Source organism: Armigeres subalbatus, chromosome 3, assembly GCF_024139115.2.
Source record: "Armigeres subalbatus isolate Guangzhou_Male chromosome 3, GZ_Asu_2, whole genome shotgun sequence".
NCBI classification, from domain to species: domain Eukaryota; kingdom Metazoa; phylum Arthropoda; class Insecta; order Diptera; family Culicidae; genus Armigeres; species Armigeres subalbatus.
Window position 1 is genome coordinate 194,701,025 of NC_085141.1, and position 24,001 is coordinate 194,725,025.

The 24,001-nt window shown below is 37.8% G+C and overlaps 3 protein-coding genes across 6 annotated transcripts in view; 2 read left to right on the forward strand and 1 right to left on the reverse strand.

Annotated features, from left to right (window-relative positions):
- Positions 1 to 21,908, reverse strand: part of LOC134224403 (GAS2-like protein pickled eggs) — a 166,384-nt gene extending 144,476 nt beyond the window's left edge. Inside the window, exons 1-2 of one of the 4 annotated variants that reach the window (XM_062703728.1) lie at positions 21,645 to 21,908; positions 21,173 to 21,422 (exon numbers count right to left, since the gene is read on the reverse strand). The gene's annotated coding sequence lies outside the window, so the exon portion shown is untranslated. Of the gene's footprint in view, positions 1 to 21,172 lie in introns of all 4 variants that reach the window. The other 3 variants (XM_062703729.1, XM_062703727.1, XM_062703726.1) reach the window with 3 other exon arrangements.
- LOC134222211 (uncharacterized) lies at positions 12,207 to 13,124 on the forward strand. The gene is made up of 2 exons (XM_062701354.1): positions 12,207 to 12,367; positions 12,432 to 13,124. The coding sequence occupies exon 2, from the start codon at positions 12,501 to 12,503 to the stop codon at positions 13,122 to 13,124; it is 624 nt and encodes a 207-aa protein (XP_062557338.1). The 5' UTR covers positions 12,207 to 12,367; positions 12,432 to 12,500.
- LOC134222212 (uncharacterized) lies at positions 13,147 to 16,364 on the forward strand. Its single transcript, XM_062701355.1, has 2 exons — positions 13,147 to 14,419; positions 14,545 to 16,364. The coding sequence occupies exons 1-2, from the start codon at positions 13,147 to 13,149 to the stop codon at positions 16,362 to 16,364; spliced, it is 3,093 nt and encodes a 1,030-aa protein (XP_062557339.1).
- Positions 21,909 to 24,001: the final 2,093 nt, after the last annotated feature.

The window sequence follows — 24,001 nt, forward strand, 5'->3', positions numbered from 1 at the left end:
CTTACCCAATATTTCGTTAAAATTAACCTAAAAGAAAATGGTATCGACCTTTGAAAACGATGCTATTTAACTGTGGACACTCTTTAGCTTCCTTATTCGCTATATAGGTAAACAACAGGCTTATCTACAAGAATATTGCACCTGGCAGCATTTTTATAAATGAACACATTCCTCGTATCTATCATTGTTAACCCAGTGTCGAGAATGGAACTAGAGTCGAAAATTTCAGTCGTTACCCTGCAAGTTATTTACACTGTTTTATCTGCAAAACTGAAATCATAAAACTAAAAGCCTACAAGCATGAGAGCTTGACGACAGACTATATCTGTTTTTATGAGAACTAGGCATAGCCAGGAGCGGTATCGTGTTTGGACTGTTTTGTTTCTACATCTCACACCATTGTTTCCCGGACGAACTATTGCTTGCAATAACAAGAATGTAATTTATGCGCAGATTTCTGTGCCATCGGCCGCAACATGCGCAAAAAGTGCTGCACAGAAGCATCTTATGTCACACGGCGGTGCACCCTCGCAGGGTCGCTTGCGGGATTTTCTCACCGTTAGAAAGCGTTGTTCTATTTGGGTAATCTATCACAGCACAGAATAAGGTGCTCGTACACCACCGCGATGCCATGGGACGCATTAAAACAAGCGTGTCTTCTGCTCTCTTGGGCTCGCTGCATGAAACAGTTTCCCATCGTTTATAATTCATATTTAACGGTTACTACATTATCTGCATAGCGAAACACTGACAAAGTGATTTGTAACAGGCAATAATTGCTTGATCGCATTTTTTGCTTAGCAAAGAAAATGACTATTGTTGTTTCACATTGTACCGTTTAAGTTATGCAAAAAATGCAATATAAAATAGATTAGCATCACATCTTGATAGGAGCTGGTGGTTTCGCTATGGGTAAGTTGTTTATTAGAATGTTTGTGAATGAATTCAAAGTTAGAAATCCGCTACATTGGAGAGTGTATCTTATTATTGTTACAAATAAATTAGATGTTTGTTATCTATCAAAATTAATTAAATCAAAACATTTTTTTTATTATAAATTTATTACAAATTTATGGTTTAGCACAAATTATGTGCACAAACATGGTCGCTGGCGATCAACGTGGGTTCATTATTGATGGTGATAGTGAAATTATGAGAAATTTTAAGTGGTAGAATTTTAGAAAAAATACGTCACCTGTTAATCAATTGATATTTTAGACCGACAATTTTGAATGAAGGGATGGAAAATAAATATTTGCGTTGATCTAACTGTAGAGCTCTAGCATATGGGCGAGCTTCAAAATAAAGAAATAAAAAAGATTATTAAATGGGAACAGATGTAAAATGTTGTGAAACTGGTTGTACCATGATTCTAGCAGGACGTAACACATTTCTTGATTAAAATTTCATGTCAATAATAAAAGAGCAGTTAAAATGTAAGCTCACTGGGGATCCAGTAGTGGAAAATACCAATTTTAGGCAACTTAAGGCTTTCATTAAATTGAAGCACAGACAAAGCTCAACTGGTATACATTTGTATGCTCTTCCTTGATGATTGGTGTTTATCAAATATAACAGCTATTACTACAAACATAATAATTTTACTATTAAAGTAACAGGTCAACCTTTCGATTATTCGCAATGCAATTCTATTATTAGCAATAGAACTGCCATACATCGAACATATTTTGCAGAAGAAAAAGTCACCTATATTAGAGGGACGCACACTCATCTGGCTCAACATAAAATTGGGAAAGTTTTCTAAACAATTAAAATTCTTCTTTGGCATTACATCCCTCACTGGGACATTTCCGCCTCGCAGCTTAATGTTCATTAAGCACTTCCACATTTATTAACTGCGAGGTTTCTAAGCCAAGTTTCCATTTTTGCATTTGTATATCATGAGGCTAACACGATGATACTTTTATGTCCAGGAAAGTCGTGAAAATTTCCAACCCGAAAATTTCCTAGACTGGACCGGGAATCGAACCCAGCCACCTTCAGCATGGTCTTGCCTTGTAACCATTCATCTTACTGTACGACTAAGGTAGGCCCAACAATTAAAATTGGCATGTCAAAAATTGAGTTTGTGACCTTGACTTCAAGTTTAAGTCATGTAGGCAGCTAGGCCAATACATTTTAACCAGGGTTTGAAAAAATCGCGCTCAATAGATAACGAACAACGATAAAAAAGAGGCAAAAACTGTCCCGAATCATCACAAGCCATGAGGGGCCATCCAGAAACCACGTGGTCATATTTCTGAAGATTTTTAACCCCCCCCCCCCCCCATGTGGCTTATCGTGGTCATTTGGCAGACCCCCCCCCCACCCTTTGACCATGTGGTTTTTTTCAAGTAAATTTTTTTTTAAACCTTATAACCTTATAAGTTAATATATGGTTAACCCGATCAATTTTAAAGATGGACAATTTTAACTGATTCAAAATCAAACTGAACCCAGCATGGAAATTATAAATTTTCATGAATTCGAATATTTTGATTATGTTATCAAGTTGTAATGTGTATCAGGTATTAGTATAACTAGAACTCGCACACCTTCGATGCATCAGGAGGAAACAAAAAAATGTGGACTCGCGAATATGTTATAAAAATTTGTAATGGTTTAGAAATATTCCAAAATATCCCTATATTTTTTTTTTTTTTTTTTTAATAATTATGAAGGTCACCACTGAATATCCCTATAGATTCCTAAGAGTATTTGGGATATTCCGTAGCTCTGGAGGTACTGGAAATTCTTAAGATATATTAACCTCAGCGAAGCATCTGAGCTGAACTGAAGGTTTTTCTAACGGCATACAAGTTTTATTCAGAATCTCAAAACTCTCTTCATTATGCCAAGATTCTATGATTCTAATCAGAACCGTAACACAATGTCCTTAATATTCCTTTGCCTGAATTATACAGTTTTGGCTTAAAATGCAAGTTTTCATTTTAAATCTACAGTCTTTAATATCTTTAGGTTCCTTTTGATATTCTAGAATTTTTTGTTATATTTTGGTATTTAACTCTCTCAGGACGATTTTTTTACATGGATTTAACGTACATATTTAGGGGTTTCCACTCGATCTTGCCAAAACTAGTTTAGAAAGAAGTAAAAAGTCGTACTTTTTTCGGGTGTCATAGGCCAAACTGCTCTGAAGTACATATCCTCGAAAGTATCAAAATCATGTCAAGAAACAAAATGTCCTAAGACATGATATTGCGGAGTTTTGAAACGACCCGATCAACCAAGTCCTGAACGATGTATCCGTGCATCGCTAAGCATCCAATCAGGTCCATTGAGCCAATGCGATTTCATTTATTACTTTCAAGACCTTCCATGAGTCGATGTTTTAAGATACGATATCGACTGAAATGAAAACTCAGCCTAAAAAATTAAAAAAAAAAATTCCATAACAATTAGGAAATTTCCAATAAATAAATCATGGAATTAGCAATAAAAAAATATCAAATTTTCTATAAATAATGCAAAATTTCCATAAACAATTAAGAATTTTCCACAAAACAAAAATAAATTAACACTTTTAAAACCAAAAAATACAAACATAAAATAAGAATTTTCCATAAAGAAATCAAAAATATTACAAAATTTTCAACAAAATAAATATTTTTTTAACCAAAAATTAAAACCTTTTCATGAAAAAATCAATAATGAGCATTGAAAAAAAGGAAATTTTCTATCAAAAAATATAAAAAAGCAATAAAATTAAGCATTTTTCCATAGATTAACCCTTCTTTAAAAGCGTTTGAAGTTCATGGAAAATTGTATCAATTTGGTTGCTTTTCTTTCTTATTTTCTTATTTTTTATTTGTCATTATTGATGTAAAAGCAACCCAGCATTGCCCAGATGTTGCAAATGTCACAATGAACTATTTGCAGCACCGCACTCTAGATCAATTTCCGTGCATTTGTTTTCTTTTCTTCAACAGCTGACCAAAAATTGTATTTTAGTGACTTTTTATATTTCCCAGTTAAATTCACTAACTTTTTATACAAACATTGCGGATCCCAAAACGAATCGATTAGGGGAAAATCTTGCAAATCAGTCAACCCGTTCGCGAGTTAAATCGTCAGGAAGGAAATCTCAACTCATTTTTATTATATAGAGATTATGTATAGAAAAAAATATTTATTTTGTGAAAAATTTTGTAATTGTTTATTGCTAATATTGATTTATTCATGAAAATTTTGTATTTTTTTCGTGGAACATTTTGATTTCTTTATGGAAAATTCTTATTTTACAATTGCAGTTTTTGCTTTGAAGTTTGAAGTTTTTTTCTTGGATTATTGTAAAAACATGAACATTTTTCAAAATTGTAGCTGCAGTCCGCTAATGCAAAAGTGTTTGCGGCGTGATGCCAAAAACCATCTGCGGCGGTGGTGCGGCGGATTTTTTCTTTATATTTTCCCATTTTTCCTTTCCAATTTTTTTTTTGTGGAAATTGAGACTGAATCGCAACCTGTTTTTTCGTTTATTTTTTTTATAGAAATGGGCTAAGGCTAAGATGGTCAAATAACGCAGATACGCATCGACGTTGCGACCGACGCTGCGTTACCGGTTATTTTCGATGCACACCTACGTCTTTTCAACGCTGAGTTGAAAAGACGCTACGTGGGCATCGGTTCTAAGATGCGCTTTGCGTTTAATGATTTGTATTTTTTACACCGCTATTGTTATTCACCAAAAACTTTTCGTATAAAAAAAGACCACGTGGTTCGAGAGCAACACCCCCCCTCCCCCCATGTGGCTTATCGTGGTCATTTTGCAAACCCCCCCTCCCCCCATATATGACCACGTGGTTTCTGGACGGCCCCTGATAACAAATTTATCAAACTTGTATACAAGTGCGAAAAAACAGAATCGGATTGGCAGCCCCCACAGAAAAATTGTGATTCTCGCTTTGTTTTCGCTTTTGGTTACTGCACAGCTGTATAGAACAAGTTAAAATGCATCATCAAATTCATGGTCTACGTAAGAATCTGGATAGGGGCTATTGTATTTAAACATTTTTTTTTAAATATTGAGATAAATGCAAAGCTGACTATCTTATTCGTAGTTTATGCTGAAAATCTATGCATTATAGGATTTCTTAACCCAGTTATGCATATAACTGCACGGAATACCTACACATATGATGGTCGTGTTTTCCTGAGCAAAACCGAATGAAATGTCTTGTTCCAGGTCGCTCGTTCCTAGGCCGACAGACACCAGTCTCCCTGCACGCCGGCCACACGCGCATTTTCCTCGATTGCACACACCCAGCAAGTGTGGAGTCTTCACCGGAGTCGACGTCCTCTTCCAGGTTCTCTTCTAAACTTGACTTTTGCCGGTCACTCTTGCGGCATAAGCACTACCTGTCCAGTTCACTGTAATCTGCCGTATTTTATCAGCCTACAGATGTCTGCATTTTTGTACACTTGGTACAACTAGTGATTCATGCGTCTGCGCCAGTACTGAGATTTTCATTTTCATTGAGAGAGGTCACGCGATATTTATATTTTATTCTCTCCCGCCAGTACTGGTCTGCGCCATTCATAATTTTTCACCACGTCGCCAAATATTGAGCTCAGTATTTTCTGCACAAACACTCCGAGAATTCGATAGTCTTCATCTTGGCCGTACAGGGCGACTGGACGAATCGACGATGTATAAAGAGCTAGTTTTGTCCGCGTCTGTAGGCTGATGGACTTTAGCTGGCTGCACAAATCATAGAAAGTCCTACTTGCAAACGTAACACGTCTTTTCACCTCGCGGGTCACGTCATTATCACATGTAACGAGTGTTCAAAGATATATGAATTTGTTGTCGATGTCATCCGCAAAACCAAGGAAACATGTAAGACAAGTTGACGATGGCTCCGTTTCTTCGCACACCAGATCTTCGAATTTCACCTTCCAGAGCTATGTGGAATAGCAGATTAGAGAGTATATCGACCTGCTTCTTTTCATCCAACATACCGAGTAGGATGTCTCACCAGATATTCTGACGCTCGATTTAGATCCATCCAGCACGAATCAGCCTAATAAGCTTCGCCGGAAAGTCATGTTCTAGCATTATATGCCACAGTTCGGTTAATTTCACTGGATTGATTGGACTGGATTTCCTTGAATTCTATAGGCCGTTTTAGTATTCCAACGGGGTTTACTTCTGTTCAAAACATAGTGGACAAATCAAGCATCCGAAAGATATTCAATTTGCAAAAAAAAACAGCTAACCGCGGTGGAGGTTGGTATTCGGATTCTGATGGCTTTTCCGCAACCGTGACCTTTAAGTGGTCTTGTTGTGTAGGGGTTATCACGCCTATCTATGGTTTAATACATAATATATAAAAATCTGTCATCTGCGATAACAACAAAAAAACGTTTTTGAACAAATTGGCATCGAATCCTTCGATTTCTGCAATACAGATCAATAGTTTCATTTTGTCCAAAAATGCCACATACAGATTCTCAAAAAAACGGTTCAGATAACTTTGTCAATCAGAAAACCCAAGTCAACTATGGTCCGAGCTCATGACAAACGAAACCCCAAATGTTGCTCTTTTAACTCATTAAACTTTTTTTTGTCTTTATTAAAAGCATTCCAGCCTAAGGCTGGTTCATCTCTGTTCGCAAAAAACTGAAGTGATACTTCATTAGCATGAATAAAGAATAATTTTGTTCTACGAGTGCATTATTGATTCCAGTTACATTTTTTCAGCGTCAGCGTAATGGGATCGTTGCTACTGGTATGTACAAAAATACAATTGAACCAATTTCCTTTACATCAGCTGAAAATGGTTAATATAGCAACCATAAAATACTGCTAGTAAAGTGCCCAATAGTGGTCTCTCCAGCCGTTTTTTTCATTATTACAGTACAATGTAAATATTTTGCTATGAAATTCTATCGGGAGAACCTACCTTACAACCCTATGATTTGATTAGGCTAGATGTACCAGTCGTGTCTATATCACACTAGTGCTTTATATGCCAAATGGCCAATCAAATCACCGCAAACCAAGTTCATATCGATTAACATATTCATATGATACGATAACACATTTGATCTCCAAAACAAGCAAAGCATATTTGTTAAAATTGATTTTGCTTAATATTTGACGTCCTTTGAACCGGTTATCGCACTAGTGGTCCCAATTTGGCCAATCCCATAAGAAAACAATGGGATTTGCCAAATAAGGAACCAAAATTAAGAATAGTGCCACAACTGGTGCATGCGTTCCTATTATGGATTAATCAATTCTGAGGATTATAACAAATTTTATTGTGGTTTTCACAGCTGTTCTAAGGAGCAGGAAGTAAAACCTTTCGATTGATATATAAAGACCACCCTACATGCATTGGAAATGTTATGGAAAGTAAAATTAGATGATTTTTTGCAATTCTATAAAAAATGAACACAAAAGTGTCCATTATAGGAATATTTTGGGAGGTCCACAATAGGGAAGAAGAACGTCCCGAAACGAAACATGAAAATCAAATGAAGTGTCGACTATAGGGAAGCAATTTCCTATTATGGACACCCAGGGGGTCAACTATAGGGCGAATTCAGTCAGACTTTAAAATGTTAATTTCAACGAATAACGTCGTTCATTTAAGTGTTTTATGTATGTATCGTGAAGAGGAGATGCAGAACTTGTTATCAGATATCAAGCAGAATTATTATGTTGAAAGAAACTAAGTAACTTTTTTTGAATTCATATATCATCAGGCTACCACTGACGATTTACAACTCGAAAATATTCTAGATCTGATTAGGAATCGAACCCAGCCACTCTCACCATAGTTCTGTTTTGTAGCCGCCCTGAAGCATCTAATACCCTTTAATAATTTTAGTTACAGTTTTAAAATGTTTTGTTTTTCAAGGTTCTATTATAGTTGATTTCATAAACATTTTTTTATCTCAAATTTTTCCGAGTTTCAAAAAATGTAATCTTTGCTAGAAAAAGGGTAATACCACAGTCTTAATTTCCCGAAACTCTACATTAACATTCATAATACATATAAATCTGATTAATATGGCACTTTTCAATATTCTAGTTTGCAGCACGAACATGAAATCAAAGTCCGACATGACGATTCGATTTGTTCAAAGTAATTCCAGAATGGAAACCATGTTCAAAAGGCAGTCGTGAGTTCTTACAAATCAATAACAATCGGACTTTCCCAATTCAAGAGAGGTCTATGACATTGCACCGCGACGCAGCAACGTGACTTTACTTTCGTGCAGTAGCGACCAGAATTCAAAGGCAAGGGTTTCTCGACCGAACGTCCGGAATACTAATTTAATTTCATGATTGCCTTCACGCAGCAGCAGCAGCTGTTGTGTGTTCGTTGTGGGGCAACATTAATGTATATACGAATCTGTGAATATCACTCTGCTCACTAACAAACCAATACAACTCTCAAAAAAGAGGCGCTTGCCGGAACAGTCTGATCCCAGTCTGCACGAATCGGTCAGTGTCCGCATGATTCGCCCTAGACATGGCTGAAAAGCGATTTCGAAACAATCGCTTCCAAAAAAGAAATAATGTAAAAAATCGTTGAATCTTAAAATAACAGATTATAAGAGGAAGACGAATATCTGGTGTTTATTCCCCTAAGAATGTTTGCTATGTGCGGCAGCCATCAAGTCAAGTGAATTCCGAAAAGGTCACGATATAAAAAATGCCCATCAGAAATGAGTTTACTGCTCTCGCAAGAGGTGATCGTCTCTCGTGAGGAGTTGTATTATGTGGAGCAAAAAACTGCTGATATCGATTTTCGTACATCGAGGCGACTCTTCCTGTCTAGACAGACGACGATGACAGTCGCGAATCAACGCTGAACCGCTGCGACCACAACAATTCCAATTGCATGCCACATGATTGAACTGAAATAACAATAGTTCAATACTATATACATAAATGACTACACACAAAACACACCACTTCCATAAATCACCCAAGGAAGTAGAAGTATCATTCGAAGAGTGCGGTTCTTTCTTGGCATGAATAACAATCAGTGAAAAAGCATGTTCCTCAGCAACTATTGCAACCAGTAGCATGCATACGATGGCGCATTGGCTCACGTTTGAATGAGTTTCCGAAAAATGCCGCACTACGACGAAATTAGCAACGCAGCAAATTGAAAGCGAATTCTGCTAGGGTAAAGTGCCCAATAGTGGACCCCCTAGTAGCGAAATTTTGCTCTTCCTGTCATAAGGAGTCCAAATTTTCAACATATTATTATTATTATTAGCAAAATTAGCAAAATTAGCTTGATATCTAACAACAAGCTCTGCATCCCCTCTTCACGATACATACATAAAACACCCAAATACACGACGTTATTCGTTGAAATTAACATTTTGAAGTCTAACTGAATTTGCCCTATAGTAGACCCCTGGGGGTCCATAATAGGAAATTGCTTCCCTATAGTCGACACTTCATTTGATTTTCATGTCCCGTTTCGGGACGTTCTTCTTCCCTATTATGGACCCCCCAAAATATTCCTATAATGGACACTCTGGTGTTTATTTTTTATAGACTTGTAAAAAATCATCTAATTTTACTTTCCATAGCATTTCCAATGAATGTAATCAAATCATAGGATTGTAAGGTAGGTTCTCCCGATGGAATTTCATATCAACATGTTGACATTGTGCTGTAATATTGCAAAAATGGCTGGAGGGTCCACTATTGGGCACTTTACCCTATATGCCTTGAAAATCACATTCGTATGGTGTACACCCAACCAACAGATGTTAGATTTCCTTACAATTTGGTATAAGAACCTACCAAAATCTGTACAAGAACTGGGCATATGCAAATTGCTAGATTCTCATACAAAAATGGCTTGTGTGTATAGGTATTGTGAGAAAAGCTTGTAATATTGTAAAGTTTTATACTTCCCGTTATTCTAGGTAGAAGTTTTTACGTGGTGTACTACGGAGAAAGATCTACAACGCTGTACTCTAGTTCTTACTATACTTACTTGTTACAAAGTTGGGAGTTATGGTCGGAAGGGTATGGGACGACTATAATTCACTTTTAGATGACCGATCTATTTTTACTGCGTTTTTCGCAGAGCAGATCAATGGAGTTAATTAAACGCAACGCAATCAACCTTAGACTGGTTCAAAGCTTATAACTTCAGAACACTTAATAATCAAGAATTAGGAAGAAACGAATTTAATAGACTTGCTGAAAAGCCAAACGCAATGAAATCATATCTCTGGATAAAAACAAATTCAGAAGAAACAAAAATAAGTCGGAGTATGGTATTTCTCCAGCATAACTTCTGATTAATGTGTAGTTATTGATCAATTCAGTGTATCTTCTGAATCCCTTGACCGATTCCCTCCAAAGTTGAAGCATATATTATTTACCCTTAGCAAACGAATATAGAGGGGGTTAGAAGGTCATTGAGAAGAGGGGGAGCTGGATGCTGTAGAGTGCGATGTCATCCAGTTAAAAACGTTAGATGTAATGTATCAATTCCCCATTCGTTAGTACATGCGAGGTTCTTCGAGTTTTACAATTCCCCGAAAACCAATTGACAAAGCTTTCCAAAAATAGCAAATTTTCGACAATAACATTTGCCAGGAAATAAAATTTTCTAAAATGACTTTTCTCCAGAAAAATGAAATCTTTTCAAAAATGTATTTTTTTCCGAAAACGACATTTCGTAGACAATGACATTTTCCCAAAAATAACATTTTCTATTTGACATACTCCTGTAAACATTTTCTCGAAAATGACATTTCCCCGAAAATTACATTTTCTCTAAGATAACACTTTCTCGGAAATATAATTTTCTAGAATATAATAAGAAATAATTTAGCAAAACCAATGTTTTCAATAGTGAAGTCAGCCTTCTTTTAATCAAATGATGAAGTATCAATAACAAATCACGATAACTCTGTTGACCAACTTGTTTTATCATTTTTATCAAACAGGCAATTCCGGACAAGGCCATGTATATACAACTAGTCTGTGTATATAAAATGACTTAGCTTTTTTTGACAAACTAACGAACGGGTTGATTGATTCAAGTTGATCAAGATTTTCTCACTAATCGATTCGTCTTGCGATACTCTCTGTTTTTTGTATATGTATACATATACTGACCTCACTATCATGGGCCACACATTTATATGAGTCATTCCCATTTGACCAACATGCAAAATGGAGTGACTTATTAAGTTCATTTTGCGTTCATTATAAGACCCGCACAAACATCAGAATTTATTTGTGGAGTTCATTTTGCGTTGGTCTATGCGTACGTTTTAAGGGCTTAGATTTGTATGGCACTTTACGGAGCCACATTCAACCTGTCACAAGACAAGCTGGTTCTGTTCTATTAAATTAAAAAAAAAAGGTTTGTCTACGAAATTTCAGAGATATAATTTTTCAATTTTTCAAAGGCAAAATCATGGAGGGTTCCCTGTAGAATTTTTTTTTTTTTTTTGTATCCTGGTCCAGTCTAAGCGAAGAGCATGAAAATTTGGTCTAAGTGGTATATGGACAGCCCCATTCGTATTTCGACCTCAACTGTAAGGCCGTCTTCAGTGGCTCGTACTTGACCCGACTTGAGTAATACATACATATACAGACACGCACACAAAAACTTCACTTACGTCAAGCTGAGTCGATTAGTGCAGACATATTGTATAGACTGTTCCAGAAGTTATAAGTACACTTGTTTTTGATATGGGAAGATCCATTAATTACGTAACGCAAAAATTGACCTTTTTCCAAGCCTCCCCCCTATGTCACATTTTTTGTATGAATCGTTGAGATTTTTTGTATGGATTCTCACACTTCGGACAAGCCCCGTCCCCTCCCCCCTCTAATTTAAGTAATTTATGGATGCTCCTTAATTCGAACTTTTTTTTTTAATTTTGAACAAGATTTTTTTCAACGTATTTAGTTTATCTTGTCTGCTTTTTTCTAGTGTCGAGTTTTGCAGATTTTCTGAAATATAAGTAATGTTTTAGGATTTTTTACTTCGCAAAGTTTTCAGGTGTTTACAGCAATATGTGATGAGAGTAATGAAGTACTGGTGTTAAGAGTGCTACCGTCGAGTCGGTCACCCTAGAACAACCGATTCTACCGCTTGACTGATTCACTACCAATGTGTCACCGCGGTGGGCTGTCAACAGTGGAATGACGAACGAAAACACAATTAAGAAACGTGGGAGAAAGATATCAATATTAAACTTAAACTATTGATTTATTTAACTTAATCTACTTGGTCACTTAACTAGTTTCCTAAACCTAAATTAAAGCTAGTGAAGGACTAATTAATAACCTCGAAGTTAGGCAGTAAACAAAGGACATACATGTTTGGAGGGCCACTGAAATGTAAGTTCTACCTAAAATCTAATTACCCTACACTACAGTCAATCATTATTTTGCAGTTTTGAAGCAATAAAATTTCGCTACAGAAATCAGTGTGCGCCTTTCGTTTCTGTCGTCAACAAACTTCAAAAATTTCATGGCGAGTCAGCAATCTGCCGGCAAGAAGGATGGATGCGCTGGTTGCAACAGACCGGATGAAGCGGACAATATGGTCCAATGCGATTCGTGCGATGTGTGGTGGCACTTCAGTTGTGCTGGCGTATCAGGATCGATTACCGATCGTTCGTGGGTGTGTACCCGGTGCCAGCGGTGCCTCTCTCGTCCCTCATCAAAGGTTAGTGTCGCCAGTCGATCTTCGGTGAACTTAGCAGAGGGTATGGCACGTCTGCAGGAACGACACGAATTGGAAAGACAGCGAGTAGAAATAGAATTAGAAAAGAAATACATTCACGAGCAACGGAAGCTGCTGGAAGCTTCAATTGCGGCCGAAGAGGAGAGACGAAGCCAGGTGAGTCGTACAGATAGCCGAACGAGGGTCCGAGATTGGATCGAAAGCGCGGATCCGGAAGCAAGCGCAGCAGAAAGTCAATTGCCAGCCGCTCAAACGATTCAGCAGCAAATCTCCAATCAAAACCATACTGATTCAAACGCAGCAGGTGCTAATAAGGAGCTACCTTCGGGGCTTCCGTCAGGTTTGGACATCCAACCACACAGTTCTCCCCTTCGAGACAAAAGACAGCTACAGCATGGCTTTGCGTAGACACCAGTGTCTTCAACGTAGAATGGAGAAGAACCCGACATTACGGGAAAACATCAGCCGCCAAATACAGGAATACGTAGAGAAAGGCTACGCTCATCGGGCGACGCCCGCCGATCTGGAGAACGCGAATCCCAGGAGAGTCTGGTTCTTACCGTTGGGAGCAGTTACGAATCCGCACAAACCTGGGAAAGTGCGGCTTGTATGGGATGCGGCAGCAAAAGTTTCCGGTGTATCGCTGAATAGCGCATTGCTTAAAGGGCCGGACCAGTTGACGCTTCTACCAACCGTAATGTTTCGTTTCCGTCTGTACGCCGTGGCAGTTAGTGCGGATATAGAGCAAATGTTCCATCAATTGGGTATTCTACCAGCTGATAGGAATTCATTGCGCTTCCTATGGAGCGAAACGTCAGATAAACCAGCAGAGATCTATCTCATGGACGTTGCTACGTTCGGTGCAACGTGTTCGCCTGCATCCGCGCAGTACGTCAAGAACCTAAATGCTAAAGAACACATTCTGCAATATCCTAGGGCTGTCGAAGGAATACTGAAAAGCCATTATGTCGACGACTACCTCGACAGTTTTGGTACTGAAAGTGAAGCCGTGAACACATCAACAGAGGTTCGATTAGTTCATCACAATGGTGGATTCCATCTACGGAATTGGAGGTCGAACAGTGAGAAGGTCGTGAAGGAACTAGGGAATTCAGCCACAATAGACAGCAAAAACCTATGCCTAGAATCTGGCGAACGAGTGGACCGTGTGCTTGGAATGTTATGGTCATCAAGTTCGGATGCATTAAGCTTCTCCACCCGCCTGAGTGAGGAGGTGAGGAATCTACTGGACGACGGTTCTCGGCCGACGAAACGGCAAGTACTGCGGTGCGTCATGTCATTGTTTGATCCTCTGGGATTACTCGCGCTATTTATCATTCACGGGAAAGTGTTGATCCAGGAATTGTGGCGTGCTCAAACCGAGTGGGATGAAGCAGTAAGTGACGATGTATTCGAACAGTGGAATCGCTGGATTGGGATGATCGAGTTCATAGCAACCGTAAAAATTCCTAGATGCTATTTTTCCCAAGCTACCATCCAAACGTATAAAAATGCTCAGCTTCACGTCTTTGTCGACGCTAGCGAGATTGCTTACGCGTGCGCCGTGTACATTCGAACTTACGTTGAAAATGGAATGTTCAATTGTGCTTTGATCTCTGGTAAGGCCAAGGTGGCTCCGCTCAAACCGATGTCTATACCAAGATTGGGCTGCAAGGATGCGTACTTGGTGCGCGACTACTCAAGTTTGTCCAAGACAATCACCCAGTTGTATTCTCCAAAAGATTCCTTTGGACGGACTCTACTACAGCCAGGTCCTGGATCAGATCGGATCCACGACGCTATAAACCCTTCGTAGCTCATCGTGTAGGAGAAATATTAGAAATCACGGATGTCAGTGAATGGCGATGGGTGCCGTCCAAATTGAACCCAGCAGACGAGGCTACCAAATGGGGTCGAGGACCCTATTTTAGCCCTGATAGTCAATGGTTCCATGGACCACGATTCCTGCGTTTACCGGAAGGAGAGTGGCCGAAAGCAACCGACTCAGTGGAAGCAACAAACGAAGACACGAGAACATCGGTGATGCTACATTTCGTGTTCCAGCCAATTTTAGATTTTGAACGATTTTCGTCGTGGAAGAAGATCATGCGAACCATGGCCTACGTCTTACGCTTTCTTCGCAACATCGCTAAGCCCAAGCGAAGAAATCTAGAAGCACTCACACAAGAAGAGCTGAGTGATGCACAATGTGCAATTTTGAAAATCGTACAGCGAGAGTGTTATCCCGAAGAAATGGCAATCCTCGAATCAAAAGGGTCCTCGAATAACAATCAAGTGGCTATCGACCGGAAAAGCAGTCTGTTCAAATTAATGTCTGCAATGGATGAAACCGGTTTAGTACGGCAACGGAGCCGAATAATAGCTACAAAGGAAATAGCCTATGATACTCGATTCCCGATAATCTTGCCATCGAAACACCGAGCAGTGAGTCTGCTGATAGAAGATTATCATCGTCGATACCTCCATGCCAACAACGAAACGATCGTTAACGAACTCCGCCAGCGTTATAATATTCCGAAACTACGTCAACTTGTGAAGAATATCGCCTACAAGTGTCAGCTTTGCAGGATCCGCAAAGCTCGTCCTAGCTATCCACCGATGGCTACACTACCTCCGGCTCGTTTGGCAACGAATGTTCGTCCGTTCAGCTATGTGGGTGTGGATTATTTTGGTCCGCTTCTTACGAAAGTTGGTCGGTCGAATGTGAAGAGGTGGATCGCACTCTTTACATGTCTCACCGTCCGAGCAGTGCACCTTGAGATCGCGTACAGTTTGTCAACGGCTTCCTGTATCTCCTGTGTCCGTCGATTCATCGGTCGCCGTGGATCGCCACTTGAAATAATTAGCGATAACGGAACTAATTTCCAAGGAGCTGAGCGCATTCTTCGTGAACAAATAGACAGAGAACTGGCCGTGACGTTCACGAATACGACAACGAAGTGGAGCTTCATTCCTCCAGGAGCTCCGCATATGGGGGGTGCTTGGGAGAGGTTAGTGCAGTCTGTTAAATTGGCTATGAAAGACGCCTACGCAGAAGGAAAACTGAGCGATGAGGAATTGCAAATGCTGGTTGTCGAAATAGAGAGTATTGTCAACTCGAGGCCACTGACATACTTACCGCTAGACTCTGAGGAGTCCGAGGCTTTGACCCCTAATCATTTCCTTCTGGGAAACTCTAGTGGAGCGAAACCAGCTGGGGTCAACATAGTTGATTCACGAAAGAACTTGCGAGACACGTGGGAAGTAATACAACGTCAGCTGGACAAATTCTGGGAACGATTCTTGGTGGAGTATTTGCCAGTCATTAGAAGACAACCAAAATGGTTCAGCGAAACTAGGTCCTTGAGGGTCGGAGATCTTGTACTGGTTGTAGATGCTGGCAAGCGTAGTGAATGGGTACGAGGCAAGGTATTGCAGGTCTTCGAAGGAGCTGATGGCCGAGTCCGTCAAGCCGCCATTCAAACACGCCAAGGTGTGTTCAGACGTCCAACAACAAGGCTGGCAGTACTCGACGTAGATGGTCAAGGTGCTGTCCTAGGAGACGTAGGGAAGCACCGGGGGGAGACTGTTAAGAGTGCTACCGTCGAGTCGGTCACCCTAGAACAACCGATTCTACCGCTTGACTGATTCACTACCAATGTGTCACCACGGTGGGCTGTCAACAGTGGAATGACGAACGAAAACACAATTAAGAAACGTGGGAGAAAGATATCAATATTAAACTTAAACTATTGATTTATTTAACTTAATCTACTTGGTCACTTAACTAGTTTCCTAAACCTAAATTAAAGCTAGTGAAGGACTAATTAATAACCTCGAAGTTAGGCAGTAAACAAAGGACATACATGTTTGGAGGGCCACTGAAATGTAAGTTCTACCTAAAATCTAATTACCCTACACTACAGTCAATCATTATTTTGCAGTTTTGAAGCAATAAAATTTCGCTACAGAAATCAGTGTGCGCCTTTCGTTTCTGTCGTCAACAACTGGTTTATTGCCAAAATTGTAATAGAATGAAAGGTACTATAAAAGGAAATGGAATATATAGGCAGGTGGTCGTTTGTAACTTCCCGGTCATATTAGGATCAGAAACAAGTTGGGACGCGAGTATAAACAGTGAGGAAGTTTTTGGAAATAGATTTAACGTATTTAGAGATGATCGCGATAAATTACTATCTGATAAGAAATCGGATGGTGGGGCACTGATTGCAGTTAGTGTGGATTATGAATCCGAACAAATTGCATCCATCAAATGTAAGGGTACAATCAAAATTAATTGCTTTTTTCCGGGAATTAAACCACCCGACTTGGACATTGATTTACAATGTTGTGAAAACTCATATCTGAATATGTACATTATGCGGAAGATATTGATTTAAAAAATGTATTGGAGGTAACTACTTTCCCTTCGATGGAACTCGAATCCACGACCCTACAGTACGCTGGACTGGTGCTTTAACCAACTAAGCTATGAAGGACCTCCGTCGGAATTCGATCATGTCTGAGTCAAGTCAACAATAAGTAATCAGGTTCACATCTTTGCTGCAATATATTTTCCGCTTGAAAATGCCAAGAAAGAGTCATATGATATTTTTTTAATATTGCGAAACAAATTATTTTAAAATACAGCCCAGAGACAAATATCCACATTTATGATGATTTCAATCAACGCTCTGTTAACTTTATAGTAGGTGACGAAAATGACTCTTTGTTGATACCAATTGTTGGAGACAATGAAACACTTCAATCCCTTTTCGATCATAGCTAGGCCTCAGTCAAATTAATACCATGAAAAATAAAAATACCTAATTGCTATATTAGATTTACTCTTCACAAACATGACTGATGATTTCTGTGTGACTGAGGCGCTTACTCCATTATGGAAGAATGAAACATTTCATACCGCGATAGAATTCTCCATTTTCATACATAATAACACAGAGATTCATGTTGACAATTTATTTGAACGAAGCTTTGATTTCAGAAAAGCTAACTATGGACTTATGAAAAGCAACTTGAATAATATTGATTGGAAAACTCTCATTGCTAACTTAGCTGTTGATCAGGCTACCAATGTATTCTATCAAACCTTATACAATATTTTTGAGGAGACTAAAACCATAAAATAATCAATCTCAAAAACAGAAATAAAAAGGCTCATAAAATAACAAAATTGAAAGTAATATCAAGTCAGACCCGAAATCTTTTTTCAGTTATGTAAAAATCAAACAAAAATCTAACAACTTTCCATCAAAAATGCTGTTGGATGGCAGGGTAGGTAATAATTCCGAAGACATCTGATTTCTTCTCTTATCTTCCAGAACCGATGAAAGACATTGTGGTAGATAATATATCTCCTAATGAAATCCTGTACGGACTTAGATCCCTCTAAAGGTTCTGGATCAGATGGCATACCGCCGGTACTCCTGAAGTCACTTTCTAAAGAACTAAACCTTTATTTTGGTTATTCAATTCATCACTGAAATCCAACTATATATTTGGAAAGAATCATTTTTGGTTCCAATATATAAAAATGGTAAAAAATCAGATATCAAAAACTATCGTGGGATTGCCATTTTATCCTGTATCCCAAAATTATTTGAATCTATTATTAATGACAAAATATTTTCTCAAATCAAATGTTTAATAACTTGCAATCAACATGTTTTTTCAAAGGACGATCAACGGTCACTAATTTAGTGCAATTTGTTTCATTATCTATTAACGCCATGGACAGAGGGCATTATGTTGAAACATTATACACAGACTTCAGCAAGCCATTTGATAGAGTTGATATTGATCTATTACTTTTTAAATTAGATAGACTTGGTTTCAATCCGAGATTACTAAACCGGGTCCAGTCATACCTGTCCGGTAGAACACAGAGAGTTAGATTTCAGAATAGTGTATCCACAAAACTAGTCGACTTCTGGGACCCATCTTGGTACTTTGTTATTCATTTTGTCGTAAATGATGTAGAACGTGTTTTAACACACCTCAATGTCTTAATTTATGCAGGTGATATGAAACTGTTTCTGGAGATTTGTAATTATATTGATCTTGTTGTATTCCAAAGTGAAATAGATATTTTCCCCAATTGGTGTAAAAAAAACTTGCTTGAATTAAATGTGAAAAAATGTATCTATATCTCGTTTACAAGAAAATAAGCAGTTGAACCTACACTTGTTTATCTGGATGGGAATCAAGTGGAGAGGTGCAATCAGGTCAGAGACTTAGGAGTAATTTTTGCCTCTAAGATGTGTTTAATGACCATTACAATAGCATTATCTATAAGGCCAGTGACAAACTTGGATTCATAAAAAGATTCAGTTACAATTTCAATGGTCCATACACAATCAAGACATTATATATCTCATATGTAAGGCCCCACCTGGAATATTGTAGTATAGTGTGGGCTCCATATCAAGAAACGCATATAAACCGTATAGAGTCTGTTCAAAAACAGTTTTTACTTTTTGCTCTTCGTAAGCTGGGTTGGATGTGTTTTCTTCTGCCGTCTTATGAATCTCGATGCATGTTGATCAATCTATTTAGGGTCTGTCTCAATTCGATAATTAAAATGAAATTAAACTTAAAAGTGACATTTCAATAATTATCAAATAACCCTGCTCGCAGAGCAAGATTACTTTTGACAGATATCGAATCATTTTCCATCGATGTTCTATTGGAATTGCTGGGTAGCACCAGCCATTCTTATAACGGGGTGATTTTTTAATTTTCGAACTGTCACTTTTAAGTTTAATTCTCCAAATGAGACAGACCCTTAGTCTCAAGAAAAGAGGAGGATATGACATGGACCATGGTAGCCTTTATTAACGATGTTGTATCACAGAAAGTAGACAGTACAGTTGTTCTTGAAAATCTTAATTTTTATGCTCCCACTCGTCAATTAAGGAATCGATATCTGTTTTATATTAATAACCAAAGAACTAACTATGGGCCTATTAATAGAATGATGTCCTGTCATAATAGCTTTTATGAATCAGATGACCTAACAATGAATAGGTATGTGCAAAAAAAACTTTCTTCTCTAGATTTTCGAGGTAATGACTGATGCAAAATAGGCATTTAACATTATACAGTAATATAAGTTATATATAATGCAAAATTGTTAATTTGGTCTACGTATTGTTTGAGGACAAATAAATAAAATAAACAACACAGTGATTTCAAGTGATTTCTTCATATTTCTCATCAATATCCACTAAATCCATCACATATGGTCATTATACTAAAAACTAAAAATATTGTAACAGAAAGAGAATTACATGCATTCGAAATTCTCAGGGTGCCACTCCAGAAACGTAAAATAAATATTAGACCTTCGTTTTCACTTATTTAACATGTTTTTTGCTTTATTTAATCAATGTTGGCTTATGACTAGGATTCTTAATGAACCCCAACATAAACCGAACGTCAAAGTAATTTGATCTTTTTGCCACACTGATATCAATTTATTAAAATTTTCCTAGAAAAAAATTTACATTTTTTCGAGGTTTTCTAATCTTCGCAACATATTTGCAACCACTTGCTATACACTTCCAATGAAAATTAAACTGATCTAATAGCTCTACGTTTTTACTAGGTGATTTTTCAAAAAAGGCACTCTAAAAATGATCAATTTGTGAAGACCAATTTTTCGGACCCAAAATAGAAGCTAATTATTTCCTAAATTTGACGCAAACTATCCGGAGAAATTACATCACATTTATTAAATGGATATTATCTATAGGATCAGGATGTAACAAAATTTTCATGGAACATTACATTATGTCATATGCATTCCAATTTGCCGACTATTTTTTAGTGTTCTAATAGTTTTGTTTGCTAGTAGCATTTACGTACACTGGGGCTACTTTTTACGCAGGTCACATTTCACGCGGATTTTGGAATTTAGGGATTTTTAGGGTTTTGTGAGATTTACGCCGATTTTCGATGAAGTCGTTTTTTACGCGGTTTTCGGGATTTACGCATTTTTTTATGCGGATTTTGAAATTAACGCGGTTTTCGGGGTTTGTTTTTAGGCGGAACGTATCCCCTGCGTAAAAACTTACTCCAGTGTACACTTAGTATACGAGAAAGACTAAACGTTAAGGCTTACAAGAAGTTACAGTTTAACTAATCTACTTTTCATGGAGCATTCCGACGAAAATCGTTGGTTATTAAGCTATGTATGTAATTTAACATTAATCAACCAATACCGCACTTCAAATTTGTTTTAAATAGCTCATAATGTTCTGATAACGTGGCTGATATAATTTACTAAGAAAAAGAGATTTCGCAAAGATGTCGTGCTCATAATGTTCTGATAACGTGGCTGATATAATTTACTAAGAAAAAGCGCTTGAACGTGCTGAACTCATTTTGTAATAACAGACATTCATTATCCAACCATGACACATCGAGACACTTACCTTTTCCAAGTTTTTTTTTGCTATCCTTTCCGCCTTCCTTCTTGTTAATAGTGCTACAGAAAGGCGTGATACACTTTTATTCTTATCAGCTGTCACAGATAAGTTTACCACTAAATGAAAAGTTTGGATACAAACAAATGATGACACACGATACACCAAAACAACCGGACACACAAATGTAGAGAGGCACAAGTTGAATTATTCTTCAGTCCACTGGAATCCGCTATGCTACATATAGGTAGTAGGTATCCTTCAAAGCAGAATTATTTTTGATTAAAACGCACTCCTTTGCTCTCTCGCACACTATCATATATCAGAAGAGGCACAGTGATTTATCAGACTGGTTTTGCTTCCCTATCGTTTTGACCGTGGACTATCGACATTAGGATATCAACATTAGCACAGAGATATTTCCTCCTAGTTCTGCGCCTGTCACACTTCGAAAATCATTGCACATACTTCCGTCACAGACTTATGAATTTCAGCACCCGGTGTTGGTCCAGCCAGACGTCAAGGTCAGCTTTCGGCAGATTTTCCCAGCCCTGGAATTGCACTGAACACATCCCCAAAACTGAAAACTTATATGAGCAACTATTGTTTGTTCTGAAAACGCCTTATCATAGAAACGGTAAAAATCAAATCCATCAGAACTGTGTGGAAAAGAACCCTTCACAGAATTAACACAAATTCGAAGAAACGTACATCCGACAATCGCAAGGTAAGCACAAAAACTGAACCCAAACGAAATGAAAAGTTGGTTTATGTTGCGATCTCCTCATCAAGTGTTGCTTTGGTGTGTACTCTCGTGTCGATGGTTCTCTCTTACTCCGGCGTAAAATTCACTCAAAAGAAGAGAATTCTCTTTGAATGATTGAATTAAAAAGAGTAACTGAGAGATATTGCTGAGAACAAGTGAGAATGCCATGTGCGACGGAAAGACGATTCTTTTGATGCATGCATGCATGGTTCCTCAGATAATGCTGCTGCTTTGCAGTTGCATTGCGGCATACGCTCGTAAACAAATCAACAGCCAGAATGAATCATATTTTCAGCCAAAGAGCCAGCATCTCTCGTGCATGCTAACTGCTTGTTCGTACGACAAGCAAACTTTTCACACACAGGTCCATTCATACTGTCGTTATGGGTTGCGAGATATCAGCATGGTTGTTTGACTCATGTTTATCTCCAGGCTTTCGCGCCACACGCATGCGCTTTTGGCAAATTTGGGTTGGCGTGTCGATGAAATCATATGTTTTAGCAATGTCCTAACGTCACTTAGCCGTCTACAAGCACGATTGATAGAAGAGTAACTGTTCTTCTGCAGCTATTCTCATTCCATTTTTACCTTCCTCGTGCAACAAAGTTGTAACGACAGGCTATAACATCAGTCCAAAAACATCACTTTTGATAGAGCCCTCGGGGACTTAGGGATCGTATAAGCATATTTTCCGGGCTCCCCAATGTAATTTTTTTTCCGAGCAAATTATTTTGTGTTTATATGGAGCGTAAGAAAATGACAGACCCCATCCCCCAATAAGTTCTTACGTAATTAGTGTACGACCCCTTATAGTATTATTTACCGATCGACTCAGCTTTGCGAACTGAAAATTGGCCCGATTATTAGAAAATTATTGTTTAATAAAATTAAAATCGAAAAAAGAACATGTTTTTCAAAAGATGCAAACACATGTAAATTTGTGGAAATAATAGGATATATCCCCATTTATGACCTGCATTTATGACCTTTCGAACGCTTTTTTTATTAAATTTATTTTGTTATGCACGAGTAATTTTTCATCACTGCTAGGAGAATTAATCTGGGTTTTTCACTAAGCATTGTAGTATGCTTGTGTAAAATTGTAATAGTCTTAAGAAACATTTTATCTGTTGGAAATTGTAATTTCTGTTGATATAAAAGAAGAGGAGGTTTTGCGCCCGCTTGAGGAAGGGATTTTGCTCTACTCAAGCGGGCTTTTCCCTGCTCCAAATAAAGAATAAAGAATAAAGAATATGCTTGCGATAAGCTCTTTTCGGAAATTTAAAGCATATCATTTGAAAATTGACACTTGAACTGATAGCCATTTATTTATTTTAATTAATTATTCGTAAACTGCATAAGGTCGCGAAAAAAATTTCAACTAATCTTAAAAAATGCCGTTTGCTGAAATTTATTGATCTATCTATATGCAGTTATACGTCGATATAGCTAAACTATTCTTTTCGTCACATTATATCGGGTTAAATAATATTGAATAAAAAAATGTTTTATTTATTGGTCGAAAATTATGTATAGTTGCCCAAAATATTCAAAAAACATATATAACCAGCTGTTAAGGGGCTAGTCTCGCCAAAAATTAGTTTATCAGCCGATTGCCATGAAATATTCTGAAAATGAGCTACTATGAACTATGTAAGCTTTGAATATGTATAACTATGTCACTGCAATTCTTGAATATAGTCCAATACTGGAACTTTTTTCATAAATAAACTCATAAGATTTTGTACACGTCCTTAACCAACATTTTTCAGCCTGCAATCTATCCCAGCAAAAAAAACGCCCATTTTATTGCCCCATTTTTGACGCCTCTAACTATTACAAAAATCGAAAGCAAAAAATCAAAAAAGTGCTGCAGTAGGAACCGACCTGAACAATGAGATTGATGCTCTCCCAAAATCTGACGAATATCAGTCCAAAATTAGATTTAAGCGCTTTTCTTTTTTTTTTTGTTTATTGGACAGTTTACCTCTATTAGTCGGATAATCGAAAATGTTGATGTAGGAGTTAATAACCAATACGAAATGTTGACGCGAAAGGCCAAATCAGTATTT